Below are 17,179 nucleotides of genomic sequence, written 5' to 3' on the forward strand. Positions count from 1 at the left end.
CACAGGTAAGCCCAGTCTCTTTTCTTATACCCGCACTTCGCCCCCTGCCTGTGCCCACCTCCTGCACCCCAGGCCCCAATTCAAACCCTCAGAGCCTCCTCCACGAGGCCACCCCAGCTGGTCTCACGCTGCCAGTATGAGACACACGTAGCATGTAAGTCACTGACACAGCCTCCGACTGCATGTGTCCCTTTCTCCCCACCTCTGTCACACATCCCAAGGTTGAATCCCCAGGGCCCACAGGATCGCAGACAGAGCTGGAGATGTCGCAGCCACCGAATAAGTAAATACACGTCCATCAGTTGTTTGATGACAGGAGGCCATTTCCTGTGTCCACAGTTTCCCAAAGGAAGAAAGGGGCGAGCCAGCATGCATCATTTCAACCCTGTCCCAAAGCTGTAGTTGGGGGACAGCTTCCTCACAGTCAGAAGATCCAAGGCCAAAACGAGCAAGGGACAGGAAGCCTCTGCCAAGGGTTTTTAAATTCAATCAGAAGACAACATGGGCACCATGAAAAAAAACAGCTCCACGCTACTAAAAATCTAATAACGTGAGCCCTTTATTTGTACATCACTCAAGTGTGCGAGGCACTTTCCCAGTTATTATCTCATTTCATCCTCATAAAAACCTTAAGAGATGGATGTAGCAAATGTAATTTCCTCAATAGGAAAAGAAATGAGGGACTCAAAGGTTCGAGGCACTCAGCACATTTTCCAGAGCGTGCTGCTGAGCTCAGAGCCAGGATCCAGGTTTCCTTCTCCCCGGCCCAGATCTTTCCACTGAGTCACGTATCCCTCGGGAGGGTGCTCAGCATGTTCAAGGCACCAGTGTGTGTGGTGCAGAGAACACCAGCTGGGAGACAGGCCGCCTTGAGTTCAATCCCCGGAGCTTCCATTTCCAATATGAAGAATAAACACAAGACTGTCTGTTTTATAGTCACTTATAAATAAAAGCAACCCATTAAGATGTTGAGCGTAGTACTTAGAAGGTGATGGATAAGTGACAGCTGCTTACTACTACGGCCATGCTCATTAATATTCTGACATGGACAGTCTCCCTGAAGGAACTATCAGCCTCCCAGCCAGGCCACCATCACATCACGTGATTCGTCAATGCACACCCGTTCTTGTTCATTACTGCACTTTTCCCTTGATTTCTTCATTTAGAGTTTCTCACACAGCAAGAAAGCCAGGGCAGAATTCGGGGCATCCACATTTCATTGTGCTGAAGACTAAGGAGAAAGGCAGCACCCTGACTCCGTGGCTTAATCATGTCACTCCCACTCAAGAATTTAGGAAAATCCTGAAACTCTTCACACAGTTGGGCCTGACACTCAGTCTCTGACATTTACTTCCAACGAGCCCAGGAAGCAATGGGAAGACTATGAATTATTTATCAGAAGCGCGGGAGTGTGAGCCTTCTAGGCTTATGGGGAACGTGGCGTCCCCTTCACGGGACAGACTACGGCTGGCCCTGGAACACGAGGCACCGGGGGGGCAAGGCACCCCAAGCCTGCTCCCCGTGGACTTCCCAGCAATGATGCAGAAATGTCATGCGAACAACGGCAACAACCAGCGATCATTAAGCACGTACAGCTCAGCATCGCGCAGAGCACTTCACACGCATTTCCCCATCAAATGTCTGGGAACCACTGGTGTTATTCCCATTCTACAGAAAAAGATGCTGAGGTCTAAGAAGAGCGCTCAATTTGCCGCAAGACACAGAAGAGATGAGTGGCAGAGCAAGGCTTTAAACCCACTGTTTGCCTCCGAGTCCGTGAGCTTCACTCCTGTGTCGGCTCAGTTCATTCCCGAGCGCAGAAATAATACGATTTGACCTGTCCTCTGCACTCTGCAGGAAAGTGATGACGGTGTCACCCAGCTACAAGCCTTGGAGCGCTCTGAGTCTGGGGCCGTGAAGTGCTTCGTGCACTCACCACGTACTAAGGCATTGGGTATTAATGTGTATTTATCCCATAACCTCTTCAAAAATAAAGGCCGGCATCTTATCTCCCTGTGACAGATGCCGAGAGCCACTCCCGTAGGCCAGCAGCAGGGCCTCCGCAGCTGTGCCCGTGGAGGGCAGGCGGGGGGGCCGATCCCTGGGCCATGCTCCGCGAGGCGGGTGGGCACTGCGCACGGGCTGCATCAGCCCTGATCACGTTTTCGGCTGGTTCGCCCAGAAAGAAAGCCTGCTACCACTAACTCACCAGCCCAGAACGGGGGGGCCTTTTCGTAATCTGCACAAAAGCAGGCTGTGGGCCACGGCAGCCATGGCTGTCACATGACCGCTCCACAACTGGAACGAGTCTATCCGAGGTGGGTGCTCTTTAACTACCCCCATGCTGCCTACCAGAGTAGAAGAGAGGGCTCAGGTTTCGGTGGCTTCTGGAACAGCAAGTGCAACACGCCTACGGACACTCAGCGCGACCTTATGGCGGCAGCTGTCCAGAAGAGACGACACAGACATTTAAATTTAGATGCCAACTTCCTGTGGGAAGCTTCCTCTCACCCTCAAACTAGACTCTGTGACCCCCTCTTTAGCAGCCTGCACTTGGGCCCAGAGAAGTGCTTTCCCCACTGCACTGCACAACCGCCTCTCTGCCCACCAGCCAGCCACCAGCCAGGAGGCGGACCCACAGGAACAGCACCCCCTGCGTCCGGCACCCTGCCCCCAGCACGGCACCCAGGCAGGTAACAGGTGCACGGCTACTGAATAAAGAAGCGTGAGGCACCTGGGTGGCTCAGCTGGTTAAGTGTCTTGACTTCGGCTCAGGTCATGATGTCACGGTTCGTGGGTTCGAGCCCCGCGTCGGGCTCTGTGCTGATGGCTCGGAGCCTGGAGCCTGCTTCGGATTCTGTGTCTCCCTGTCTCTCTGCCCCTCCTCCTCCACTTGTGCTCTCTCTCAAAGATGAATAAACATTAAAAAAAAAAAAAAAGAAGCAGGATGGGAGGGAAGGAAGAGATAAGAAGAAGAGTTTCTATGGAAGGTCTGAAAGAGGAACAAGATAAAAGAGCTCAAACAAGGCTCTCTGGTGACCCGCTTGAGTTCCAGCTCCAGGAAGCCCGCCTGCCCCAGGCGCCATCAGGACGAAGAGATGTGGGCACACACGTGCTCACCCATCACTGACGCCCAAACACACACCCACACACATTCACCGACACAACCACACACTCACACACGCACACGTTCTCTCCACGAGGCAGTTTTTTCCTGGACCACAGCCAGAGACTTGATTAGGAAGAGGGGAGAAAATGAAAGGTTCTAATGCAGACCACTTCCTACATGAGCAAAAAAGATTAAAAGGCTATAAAATAAACCAAAGGATTTAGGAACCTTCATGTTATAAAGGGAGACCAAAATAATAAATCAATTACTGCTCAGTTAAAGGTTTAATTAAACCATTTCAAGTATCTCTCAACTTAAAATGAATTGTGAAGGTTAAGCCTGAATAGAAATCATTAGAGAGAAACTAAGCTTCTAGAAGCCTCAAATAGTATGGACTCGCACAGAGAGAAAAAAGAAAGACTCGGAGTTCTTAATGAAAGACTTTTGAAGAAATTTGCTCGTATTAAGAATCTGAGTTTAATTAAAGTCTTAAATACTTTTAAAAATTAAACTGTACAGGCAACTAATCTTCCAGTATACATACACCAAAAAAGAGAGAGAGAAAACGTGTTCAAGAAAAATTTAGGTCGAAGGTAAATTCGTTAACAAAAGAAAATAATTCCTTTTTTCTTTAAGTTTTTATTTATTTATTTTGAGAGAGGGCAAGTGTGCACATGAAAACATGCAGATCAGGGAGGGGCAGAGAGGGAGGGAGGGGGAGAATCCCAAGTAGGCTCTATGTCAGCACGGAGCCCAACGTGGGGATCGAACCCACAAACCATGAGATCATGACCTGAGCCAAAACCCAGAGTCGCCTAACCAATTGAGCCACTCAGGTGCCCTGGAAAATAATTCTTAAAGCAGCTTCACAGTAAGAATTTGATTATACCCACATCAGTGTAAGAACAAGCAAATGCCACCAGGGCAACTGGGTCCAATCCCACTCTCCCATCTACTGACCAGGTAACCGTGAGGGTGTTGTCGTAATTCCCCCAGTCTCTGAGCACATATTCCTCAATTATAAAATCCGAGCATCAGCAAGGAGATGGAAGACGTGGACGGCACTGTAAAAACAAAGCCTAACACCACCATCAGCAGAACATAAACTCTTCTCAATTGCACGTGGAACGTTCTCCAGGACAGACCACATGTTAGGCCATAAATCAAGTCTCAATAAATGTACAGAGACTGAAATCATACAAAGTATGTGGATGGAAATTAGAAATAAAAAAATCACACACGTGAATAACAAAGAACAACAAAAAAAACCCAATTAAAAAACGCGCAGAGGACCTGAGCAGACATTTTTCCAAAGAAGACCTACAGATGGCCAACAAGACACACGAAAAGATGCTCAACATCACTCATCATCAGGGAAGTGCAAAGTCAAAACTACACCTCACGTCCGTCAGAATGGCTAAAATCAAAAACACAAGAAACAGGCGAGGATGTGGAGAAAAAGGAACCCTCGTGCACTGCTGGTGGGAATGCAAACTGGTGCAGCCACTGTGGAGGACAGTATGGGGTTTCCTCAGAAAGTTAAAAAAAGAACTACCCTACGATCTGCCAGTTCCACTTCTAGGTACCGAAGAAAACAAAAGTACTAATTTGAAAAGATACATGCATATCTACGTTCCCTGCAACAGTATTTACAATACCCAAGATACGGAAGCAACCAAAGTGTCCATCAATAGATGAATGGATAAAAAAGATGTGGGGTGGGGGTGTGTGTGTACATATATATGTATATATACGCACATGTGTATACATATGTATACACACACAATGCACACACACGCACACACAGACATTAGAATATTACCTCGCCATAAAAAAAGAATGAAATCTTGCCATTCACAACAACACAGACAGACCCAGGGGGCATCATGCTAAGTAAAATAAGTCTGAAAGAAAAAGATAAATATATATGATTTCACTTATATACGGATTCTAAAAAACAAAAGAACAAACAGAACAGAAAGACTCATTGTTACAGAGAACAAACTGGTGGTTGCCAGAGAGAGACGGCTGGGGAGACAGGTTAAATACATGAAGGGGATTAAGACGCACAGACTTCCAGGGACAAAGTAAATAAGTCACGGGGATGAAAAGTATGGCATAGAAAATATAATCAATAATATTGTAATAACTTCGATACAGCCACAGGCAGTGACGGAGAGTAACCAGAGCCATCATGGTGATCACTTCCTAATGTATAAAAATACAGAATAACCATCTTCTTACATACTGCATCTAACGTAGTAATGTATGTGAATTAAAATTTAATTTAAAAAAGGACGGAAAGAAATTTGAAAAACTCATAAAGACATGGAAATTAAATGGCACCCCTACGTAACCCATGGTCAAAGACGATATCAGGAGGGAAACTAGCAAATACACTGAGATGATCAAAAGGAAAACACAACATGCGAGCATTCGTGGGACGCAGTGCAAGCAGGCTTCGCAAGGCAGTTTATAGCTGTAAAGGCCTATGTGAAATACGGAAAGATCTCAAATCAGTGGCCTACTCTTCCAACTCAAGAAACCGGAGAAAACAGAAGCAAACCAAATGCACAGCGAGCAGGAAAACAAAAAATAAAATGAAAATTAAGAGTGTAAAGAGGTGAGACAGAAAAACAAAAGATAAAAAAAAAAAAAAAAAAACCTGACAAACTTTTAGCTAAACTCACCAAGAAAAGAGAGGGAAGACTTAAATAGCTAAAATCAAGAATGAAAGATGGATAATTAGTATTAATCTTACCAAAAAAAGGTTTTTATAATTCTAAAGGAATACTATGAACAACTAATTATATGCCAACAAATGAGATAACTTTGAGGAAATGGAAAATTTCCTAGAAAGACACAAACTACCGAAAAGAATTCAAGAAGAAACAGAAAATATTCGTACACCTATCACAAGCAAAAAAACGGAGTCAGTAATCAAAAATCTTCCCACCAAAAACGAAAAGCCCAGAATTAAAGGGCTTCGCTGGTGAATTCTATCAAACATTTCAGAAGAACGGACACTAACACTTCAAAAATCTTCCAAAAAAAAAAACAATGAACAAAACAAAAAACAAAAGAGGAGGGAACACTTCCCAGCTCATTCTGTGAGGCCACAAACCATTTTGATTCTCAAACCAAAGACATCAGAGAAATGATCCTACCGTTATCTCTGCATCTAAACATAAATGTCTTCATCAAAATAGTAGCAGACCAACTCCAGCAGCATATTAAAAAGGACTATGCGGCGTCACCAAGCGGGGTGTATCCCAGGAAGTGACTCTGGGTATGCAAATCCATCCATACAAATCACCACATTCAGAGAATGAAGGGGAAAAAAAACCACAGGGTCATCCCCACAGAGTGATGGACCACGACTGCAGAGCAGGTAAGAGGGGGAACACGGGCCTGGTGGGCTGGCTGTCAGGGAGACGAACAGGAAGAGGGATCCCTAGGAAGAGGGGGGCCCGGGATGGCCTCCCGAGCAAACAGTCATCTCTTTCACTAATATCAGTAACGAGGGCAAGGGTGGTGGAAATCAGCACACGTGTGTGTTATAAAACACTGACACGCAGAGTTCCAGAAGATCTGTTCTCTGATCATTTATTCATTATTTAGAAATGAAATGAAAAATTCAGATTCTTTTACCTCATTCACATTTCATTTTAGTGGAAAGAAAATCTTAATAAGCAAAGCTGAATAAAAATAGAATTAAGGGTTTGTAACAAGCTTTCTCAAAGTTCTCGACATGTTAATCCACGTGACTTCTCTCTGCCATATGAATTTTACAAAAGAGTTTATCCATTCTTCTGAGTCTACAGATGTTCAACCCCAGAGACAGGGGTTCTGATTAAATCAGTTCCTGAGTAAAGTTTTGGTTCCATCTGTCCGTTAAGCTACACTCTTTGGAAAGCCAAAGCGTCTTTTTCTTTCTTAAAGTTTATTTTCTTTATTTTTGAGAGAGAGCGAGAGAATGGCAGAGAGAGAGGCAGAGAGAGAATCCCAAGCAGGCCCCATGCTCAGCGCAGAGCCCAATGCAGGGCTCGAACCCACGACCCATGAGACTATGACCTGAGATGAAATCAAGAGTCAGGTGCTCAACTGACTGAGCCACGTGGGCTCCCCAAGCCAAGGCATCTTAACTGCTCAACAGGAAGGCAGCTGTGGGGAATGTGGAAGTCATCAGGGATCCTCCAGTGAGGTCTGGAAGGATGAGCCTTACTCACTCCCAGGCTGGGTGGCAGAGGGAGGCGTGGCTGAACTGTGAAGGCCTTAGCATTAGGCAGATTCTTTTTTCTTTTTTTTTTCCAGCTTTACTAAGGCATGATTGATAGCCAAAAATTGCATATACTTAGATTACACAATATGTTTTCTTCAAGGTGTACAAGATGACTTAATGTCCATAATACCCTGTGAAATGCTCACCACAATCAACGATAGTAACCATTTTTCTTCTTTTGACGAGAACACTTAAGATTACTCTGTCTGCAAACTTCAAGTATACAATACAATGTTGTTTGCTGCACTTTAGATCCCTGGGACTTATTCATCTCAAAGTTTGTGCCCTCTAGACTATCATCTCTCCATCCCCCCACTGCCCGAGAGCCACTTTTCTATTCTCTCATTCTATGAATTCAGCTCTTTTGGATTCCACATCTACGTGCGATCATACAGGATTTGTCTTTCTGGGTCTAGCTTATTTCACTTAGGATAGTGTCTTCCAGATTCGTCCATGTTGCAAATGGCAGGATCTTCTCCTTTTTTATGGCTGGATAATATTCCTCTGTGTGTGTGTGTGTGTGTGTGTGTGTGTGTGTGTGTGTGTCATTTTCTGTATCCATTCATCTGTTGACAGACACTGAGACTGTCCATTGTGAATAATGCTGCAATGAACACGGGAGTGTGGATATCTCTTCAAGATCCTTCATTTCTTTTGGATGTATTTCCAGAAGTGAGATTGCTGGATCATATATTAATTCTACCTTTACTTTTGTGAGGAACCCCCAAAGCGTTTTCCATAGTGGCTGCACCAATTTACATTCCCACCGACAGGACGCGAGGGTTCCCTTTTCTCCCCATCCTTGCCAGCACCTGTTGTCTTCCTGAGGGCAGCCATTCCGAGGGCCGTGAGGTGATACCTCACTGTGGTTTTAACCTGCCCCTCCCGGATGGGTGGTGACATTGAGCATCTTTCCATGCACCTGCTGGTCGTCTGTAGGCCTTCTTTGGGAAAATGTCTATTCAGGTCTTTTGCATGTTTTTAATCAAGCTATTGGGTAGATTCTTAATGACAAATTGACTTCCCTCCCCCTCCTCGTCTCCAAAGCAAAGAGAATCAAACGTGCGCTATCGGCTGAGATGTGATCATGTGTGACTTCCCACCTCGGTCCTGCTTTCTCGAAGTGGAAAGGGCTCACGAGGCCAGTGATGGAGCTGAAACACCGTGAACACAGCACTACCGGCTGCCGGTGACGAGGACACAAATTCTCCTGCTCCTCCTCATTCGCCATCACCAGTTTCAGGTGCTGGGTTCTCTTGGTTTCGTCTTCCGCCACTAACAGTGACTAGCAGAACTTCCCTTAACTTCTCAACAACTTATTCCTCTGTCAGGTGTATTCCTCTGAGCTCCCTGGGAACGGCCAGAGGGACTCATTAACCAAAACATTTTTTGTCTGGACTCTCTCCTTGTTAACGACGCCAGGCAGATGATCAATAAGCCAGTCTATTTAGAAATGCCAGCCTGAATATTCCCAGGAAAGAGCAGTCGGTTATCAGTGTGGCTAATGAATCCTGTGATGGAACGCTGATGGCCACAGAGTGCACTTCTGCACAGGCGACTGGCCGTTGTCCCTCATCGTATAAAAATAGTTTTGTGGGCTTTTTTTCCCACTGTCGTTTGCAGCTACTCTTACTGGGCTACACATTGTCTTTGTCTGTGGGGACCTAATTACGGGGCCTAGATGGTTTCTCTAATCCATCCACCTGCCCCATCTGACGCCATTCAGTGGGAGATGTCTGGACGCTGCAGACAAGACATATCTCACTTCACACACCGACTGTGAACCTGATGGAGTCCGTGCGAACCAAAGCTTTGCAATTTGGATCCTTGTTCCAGGGTTACACGCTCAGTCCAGAAACGCGGGGGTCTCAGATTATATGTTCTTACACATGCATCACGTATGTTGTCACAGCTTCCCTTCATTGTCTCCTGTGCCAGGCGTCATCCACTCCTCAGCACCCACCCGGTGACAGGCCTGTTCTCTTCATTTGTCAGGGGAGCACGGTGAGGCTCAGAGAAGCCATATCATCTGCCTCAGGTAATGCAACTGGTAGGTCCTAGAGCTGGCTGGGACCCCCACTCGTCCGACAACAAGCTCACGGTTCGTTTGTTTTTTTTACACTGTTGGACACTATCCCCGCCTTTCATTCACTCAATCATTCATTCGTTCCTTCGTTCATTCTTCCTTCCAAAGCCAGAGAAGCACCTGCAGAGGCCAGGTACAGTGAATTCAAAACCACAACCTTATTTTGAACGGACCTACAACTGGACAATTGTTAACTGTTGGGAGACGGGAACCTTCCGGGTTTCTATGCCCAGCAAACAGAAACCCAGCCTCGAAGGGCTGGCAGGCAAATCACAGCCATCGTCACCAGCAGGCACATCCGTGGCCGTGGCCCCTCACCCGGCACCCTGGGCCCCTTACCATCTCCGCTTTTGTGTGGGTTGGTGGGTTCAGGAGTGCTCAGAGGCCTGAGGGGAATGATGATCTCGTCCGCACTAACCCCTTCTCCTGCGTGCTTCTCAGAGACGTGGGAGAGGAGCTCCGACTGATTTGGCGAGAAAAGGTTACAGCATTTGCACATGAAGATGGCCGTGTTCTCTGTTGGGGGTGGGGGGGGGGGAGACAAAGCAAACTGCGTTATTTCATCTGAACAAAAACAATGATTACTTCCAGTCGCCAAAGGAAAGTATTGAAGGCTGCCCTTTTGAGCGATGGCCAGCCTCCACCTGACTGCGTCCCTCTCGTGGATACCTCCACACCAGGCAGCTCACTTCTAACTTCAGGGGGCCCCGATGGCCAGAAAACTCTTTCTTCCGAAATTCAAAACCACTGCCCTTCCAGATAGCATCTGATACGGACTCCCCCGTTACCAAAGCCTACCAGACAGCCCAGATTCCGGCATCGACATGGCAACACGAAAGAACGAAACCCAGCCTTCAAATGAACGCACCGCACTGACAGCAATGAAGTGCTCCAGCGAGGCTCTCTCCAGTTAGGTACCAGGAAAAAATTGATCAAAATAGCATTTCTCAAGGGCCGAGACACCTTGCACTGGCCGGCACAGGGACTGGAAGCCAGAAGAATGGGAATCTGTTGATTTTTTTAAGCTACTTAACTCCTATTTGAAAGCAGTACCACCATTCACGAATATTTACTAATAGTCTATTAGAGTTCATCCCATTATACTAGGCAGGAAGACACAATGGGAAAACGCTCATTTTTAGTCGGATAAGATAACCGTAGGTACATATAGGAATATTAAATTTAGGGTCAAACAATAATTAGGAGCTGGAATTTTTTTTTAACGACAAGAAGAACTGGAACGATGGAAAGGACCATGGCTTTGAAGCCGCAGGGACCCAGATTACATTCCCAGCCCTACCCGTGAGTGCTGTAAAGCTGGGCGGTCTCCGCGGAGTAGTGAGAACCCCTCGGTCGCTGGTACGAAACAGGACACGCAGCTCACGTGCCCACTCAGCGGTGGGAACACAGCAGGCACTCAGGAAACCACAGCACTCCACCGACCACGTGCCCGCGCCCACGTCACCCACGCGGCTGGGCCCTCACCATCACTAGCCCCACGGGGCCTCTCCGTGCCGCCTGGCAGTCACACACGCTCCAGGCCACGTGCTCTCCGTGGAGGCTGGACGGATCTACAGCGATCCTAGGCGATCTCTAGGCCACCTGCTCTCCGTGGATGGTGAACAAATGTCTCAGACCCCTCCATTCCCACCGCCCATCCTCGCGCGCGGCCGCTGACCTTGGTTCCTATTTCACGTGCAGCCACCAGAAGACGGCCTCCAAGGGCTTCCTCCGCCACACCTGCCCGCCCACCTGCACCTTCACCCACCCACCCACCCACCCGGCCTGACTCCTGCTGGTATGAAGGCTGGCACCAGCAGTGGCACAGATGGGGGGGAGGGGACCCATGGGAGTGGGCTACCCCAGTGCAGGCAATATCTTTGCCACTGACACTGTTTAGAATTGGTGGATCAGGGAGATAGCAAAACAAAAAAGGAGACCAACGCTTAAATGCTATGACGTGTGGGGCGCCTGGGTGGCTGGGTCGGTTAAGCATCCAACTTCGGCTCAGGTCATGATCTCAAAGTTCATGAGTTCAAGCCCCATGTCGGGCTCTGTGCTGACAGCTCAGAGCCTGGACCCTGCTTCAGATTCTGTCTGTCTGTCTGTCTGTCTCTCTCTCTCTCTCTCTCTCTCTGCCCCTTCCCTGCTTGCACTCTCTCTCAGAATAATTAAACTTTTTAAAAAATGTTGTCACTGCTTTAAAATTCTCCAAAGACAGTGCATCCTTACAGGTGCCTGCACCTGGTAAGAGGGTGCCACAGCCCACCCTGGAAGATCACTGGACAGAGGGGCAAGGCAACGGCCCCTCCTGCCCAATGACCGAGTTCCAGTAACTTCTTTCTCCAGAACACCAATCCTTCCTCTCTGCCACTTGCCATATGCTTACTTCTCCCATCTTAACCCCAGACTCTCTCTTGCTCTCCACCCCCTTGCCCTCCCCCACCCCTATTTTCCTCCTCCTTCTCCTCACAGCAAGATTCCCCTCCCAGAAGGAGGAGACAGGAAAGAAAGGCATTGAGCCTGCTGGCCACTGCCACAGTGAGGACGGAACCCCGCCAGGCACCGGAGCTGCACAAGTAACCCCCTCTGGATCCAAAGGAAGGGCTTCTCCACGAACGAGCAGGAGGGGTGGCGGCCTAAGAGAACTGTCCCCGACCAAACAACACCAGAAACAGAAATGTAACAAAGCAGAACACTGCTTCTTCAATGGCACTCTCGTCAATAGTGTCAATCAATATTTTATTTTTTCCAAGAAATGCTTTATTCCTAAGGAACCCAAAATGCTTCCCATTCAAAGAGGAAGAGATTATAGCAACACTTCTTGTCTTTCTACGAGGCCACGTTGTTTTCAACACGCTTCCTGCTGACCCAACAGCGATCTCATGACTCAGGCAGAAAAGGGTTTGCAATCCCCCTCCCACCGGTGAGGAAACCGAGGCTGAGAGAGGACAAGCAGGCTGCCCAAGTCACGGTCCGCAGGAAGGAGACACCAAAAAGACTCTCTGCGACCCGCTTCTGACGTGAGCTGGTTCGGCTACACCCCGTGAGAGGAGTTCCTTCAAGTCAGGCTAAAATCCTCACCGTTGTAACCAACAGCGTCTGAAATGAAAGTCATTCCAAAGAGCATAATACCCAAACCACTGATCAAGTTCTTCCTTGTTCACTGTAGTACGTCCTGAGCAGCAGGCACAGGTGCGCCCCCTGCAGGCCCCGGGGCAGAGAGGACTCTGGCGGGAGCCCCCCAAGGAGCAGGCCCCAACTGCCCAGGGGAGGCGGACACGTCAGGGAACAGGTGCACTTACGGTTTTTACGAAACTACTTCCCAACAGACCTGTACGTATTACTGGTTTCTGTGACGCTTTCAGGAGAAAGGGAATTCTGTGACATTTCACGCAGCAGAACTTTCGGGGACCACAGAGTTATGGGGAGGGGTCTCCGCTCACAGGCATACCAGGCACTGTCTAGAGACCAAACAAATAAGACTACCTTTGCATCTATGTCTGGCCAAGTGCTGGCGGCTGCTGCAAGTCAGCCACCACCATCGCTTAGCGGTCGGGCGAGCCCGCCGCACTGTAAGGCTGGCACCTGACCTCGGCTGCCTGCTGTCAAGGAGCACGTGCTTCCCCAGAGCCTGCTGCACATCCGCTCCACAAGGCGGGTGGAGGCTAGACCTGGAGATCCCAAGGGTGTGGGCAGAGGTAAGGACACGTGACCCAGGAGGTTCAGAGAGGCTGCCCTCCCCTCGGCCACCCAGCCAGGGAAGCGCAGAGTCAAGGTGGAATGCAGCCTTACCTGACCTGGGCCCGGGGTCTCCCGGAAGCCACGTGGCCCTGCCAAGGCCGGCACCGCTAAGGAACACAGCCGTGGAACAGCCCACAGGCCCACGCGACTGCCCCGAGCTGCACCAGCGGGCGGGCTCTATTTTGCCACCGACCGTGCAACCTTGAGGTTTTTTTTTTAGATTTTCTTTTTAAGTAATCTCTACACCCAACGTGGAGCTCAAAGTCACAACCCTGAGACTACAAGTCGCACGCTCTACAGACTGAGCCTGTCAGGTGCCCCGATTCAACCCCGGATTTAAGAGTGGCTGCTTCCAGAAGCCCAGAGAGAACACACCGTGCTCCCTCTTGAACGCCCCGCAGGCCTCCGAGAAGGAGGGAAACCGTGCCCTCCGTAAAGATGCTCACAAAGCAAAATGCCAACACGTGGGAAGAGAGTGGCACATCAGACTGCCTCCCCCCAAACATGGAGAACTGCTATCCCACCAAAATAACAACAGGGGAGCTATTTTCATTTTTTATAGTGGACGAATATGAAAAAATGTATCTTATACCCTGAAAAACAATCATAATTATGTTGTCAGCTCATTCTGATGAAGATGCTATAATTTGGATGCATTTTTAGGTCCAATTACTGTGCACTCCTCCTCAACAAAAGGATTCAGAGAGAAAATCACATGTTCAACACAAAGAAAATCACAGAAGTTTGGGGTTTGAGTGTTCAATTTCTATGAAGTGTTTGCCAGTTTTGGCCAACTACTCTATACTATTAAGAAGGAAAATCTCAAAATAATTGCATAAGCAAGTCCCCATTTCTAAACTCTGATGTGCAAACACTCCAAGCCAGGAAGAGCCACATCCTGTCTGTGACCTCTGACTCCTTACCACCACCCTGTCTGGGGACCTTGGATGAGCAAGCCTCTGACCCCACTCCTTGAAGAAGGTCATGAAGTAGAATGGGCTTGTAGGTCCTGGGAGGTTGGTTAGGCCCCTGGGATGCCGGGAAGGGTCACTGGGAGCTAACAGGTCCCACCTCTTACTCTGGCCACAGGCAACACACGGGTGAGCTAAAGCTGGCCTGCTCCCAAGGGGACTTCCCCACAAATCTCAGGCCCTTGAGTGAACAGTCTGTTCGGCCTTGAGCTGAAGTCACATGCTCCAGCCAGCTCACAGGCTGCTCCGGCCCCAGCACACAATCAAGGGCAGGCTGTCCCTTTTGCTGCTGTCCTTTGTAAGTCCATCTCCTCTGGGACACTCAAGGTGGGATGACCAGAGCAGGACAGCATTCAGGCATCCCAGGTCTCCTGGTCCTACAACAGAGTTTTTTTATTTTATTTTATTTTATTTTATTTTATTTTATTTTATTTTATTCTATTTTATTCTATTTTATTTTATTTCATTTTATTTATGTTATTATTATTGCTATCATCATCATCATCATCATCATCATCATCATCGTAATACAGCTAAATAACACAGAGCCCTATAGAACAGAGACAGCCCCCTTATCTTCCCCTTGAGGATAACGGCATCACTGAGCAGTTTGCTGTGCATCACAGGAGACAGAGAGACAAAGAAACATCATGCACGCCTATCCTTTCCCTCCCCTCAGGGGCCCTAATGCCCTGGCCCCTCCACCCTCCGTCCACCCTGCCCTCCACCCCGGTCCCTCTCCCAGCACTGAGCTCAGGACGACAGCCACCCTACAAGAGCCAAAGCCCATAGACCACACTGCTGCCCACTCCCATCCCCGTGGGCAAAGGCCGAGCAGGAAGTCAAGACTTCCACCCGGACCAGGCAATTAAGGAAGCACCCCTCCCACTCCCTGCTGGGCTGGGGTCAGAGGAGGCCCCGTGGGGAGCCTGAACCCCCATCCTGCCCAGCAGTACTGGGGCACATCTTCCCGCAGGCATCAACGGAGGCCGAGGAGGGAGCCTGGAGTTCTACCTACCCTCACTGGCAGTGACGAAGCAATACCCCAAGTCTGCACCAGAGCAGTGTCAGGGGGCCTGCTAAAACAGAAGATTCGGAGAGGATCCAGACTCTCATTAACACCTAAAATGCTCAGAGTTCAAGAAAAAGTCATTCCTCATAATTGTTCAAGCATCAACACAGAGTGGAAAAGACAGAAGAAAGAAATCAAGGACCTCAAAGACGGAACAAGGAAAAGCACACCATCTGATTTAACAGGGAAAACAGACTGAAAACCCTGAACGGGGCCTCAGGGACGTGTGGGACTATAACTGAAGATCTAACCTGTGTGGCACCAGGGTCCCAAACGAGGAGAAAGACAGTGGGGCTGGGAAAGGATTCGGGGAAATAATGGCCGAAAATTTCCCAACTCTGACAAAAGACATAAACCCACACGTTGAAGAAGGCCAGCAAATCCCAAACAGGATAAACCCAAAGAAATCTACGCCAAGGCACATGATAATCAAAACTTCTGAAAACTGGAGACCGGGGGGGGACCCCAGAGAACAGCTTCCCATGTGGGAAACTATCTGAGTGACAGCAGATTTCCCAACACACACAACGCGGGCCAGAAGGAAGTGGCACTTGTTGGAGTGCAGCAAGGAAGCAAGTGATCACCTCGATTCTACACCCAGCAAAACCGTCCTTCAGAAATAAAGGGGAAACCGAGACATTCCCAGAGGAAGGAAAACTGAAAACGCTGTCCAGCAGGCTTAACCTCTAAGAATGGCTAAAGGGAGTTCCCTGAATAGAAAGAAAATGATAAAACAACGAGTCCTGGGACATCAAAAGGGAAAAAAGTACAAAGCAAAGTGTAAAAATACGGGCAAATGCATCAGATTTTCCTTTCTCTTTTAGTTTCCTGAAGTATTTTTGACAGTTGAAGCAAAAAGCCGAAGTCTGTCTGATGTGGTTCTCAATATATGCAGAAGAAACATTTGCGACAATGACAAGCAGAGGGTAAAGAGGGTATAAGGGCGGTAACATCTCTTCTCACGCACGCCGGCAAAATGGCAACACGACCTCTGCCTGTGGACTGAGGGGGTGGCTACACGAACCCACACACGTGATACGAAGGGACCAGAACTATGCACGCACATCGTACCACACCAACTCCTTGCTCTGATATTGCACAAGAGTTACCTAAGACGTGGCTCGGGTGGGGTTGAGCTGATGGAAAGCTCTGGAGCTGCACAGTGGCGATGGCTGCACAGCACTGTCGGTGTCCTTAAAGCCGCTAAGCTGTATTGCTAAAAATGGTCAAAATGATAAATTTCACGCTATGTATATTTTATCAAAAAACAAATGGAGTAAATCAGGTAAAGGGTATACGAGACTTCTCAGTACTATCTTTGAAACCTCCCAGAAGGTATTTCAAAATACAAAGTTAAACAAATAAAAAGTGGGGCGCCTGGGTGGGTCAGTCGGTTGAGCGTCCGACTTGGGCTCAGGTCACGATCTCACGGCTCGTGAGTTCAAGCCCCGCATCAGGCTCTGTGCTGACAGCTCGGAGCCTGGAGCCTGCTTCGGATTCTGTGCCTCCCTCCCTCTCTCTGCCCCTCCCCTGCTCGCTCTCTGTCTCTCTCTCCCTTCTCTCTCAAAAATAAATAAACATTAAAAAAATTTTTTTAATAAAAATAAAAAAATAAAAAGTACCGTGGCAGACAAAACAGACCTCTGCCTACCAGTGTGGCTCCTCGGGAAAGGACACTGAACTTGAGAAGCGGCGTGTATCCTGCCTGACGTATCCACAACCCCATCCAATCGCAAACACCCTATGAGAAATCTAGGGCTCAGGAGGGTAGGGTGAGGTGGCTGGGCAGAAAGGGGTCAGTCCAGGTCCCTGTGCCCACCTCTGTGGGATAGCGGAGTGATACGGGCTCTGAAGGGCTGGCATCCCACGTCTATGTCAAGCACCTTCCGCCCCCGGAGCCCCCATTCCCTGTAGC

At 48.5% G+C, this 17,179-nt stretch overlaps 1 protein-coding gene across 9 annotated transcripts in view; it reads right to left on the reverse strand.

Moving 5' to 3' along the window:
* Window positions 1-17,179, reverse strand: part of ZFAT (zinc finger and AT-hook domain containing) — a 286,335-nt gene that overhangs the window by 148,691 nt on the left and 120,465 nt on the right. For all 9 annotated transcript variants that reach the window (XM_023248127.2, XM_045050258.1, XM_019823176.3 and 6 more), the window contains one exon: window positions 9,817-9,993. In XM_023248127.2, coding sequence (XP_023103895.2) covers window positions 9,817-9,976 — 160 coding nt within the window. In that variant the 5' untranslated portion in view covers window positions 9,977-9,993. The remainder of the gene's footprint in view (window positions 1-9,816; window positions 9,994-17,179) is intronic.

The sequence above is a fragment of the Felis catus genome, chromosome F2 (assembly GCF_018350175.1).
Source record: "Felis catus isolate Fca126 chromosome F2, F.catus_Fca126_mat1.0, whole genome shotgun sequence".
In the NCBI taxonomy this organism is placed as follows: Eukaryota; Metazoa; Chordata; class Mammalia; order Carnivora; family Felidae; genus Felis; species Felis catus.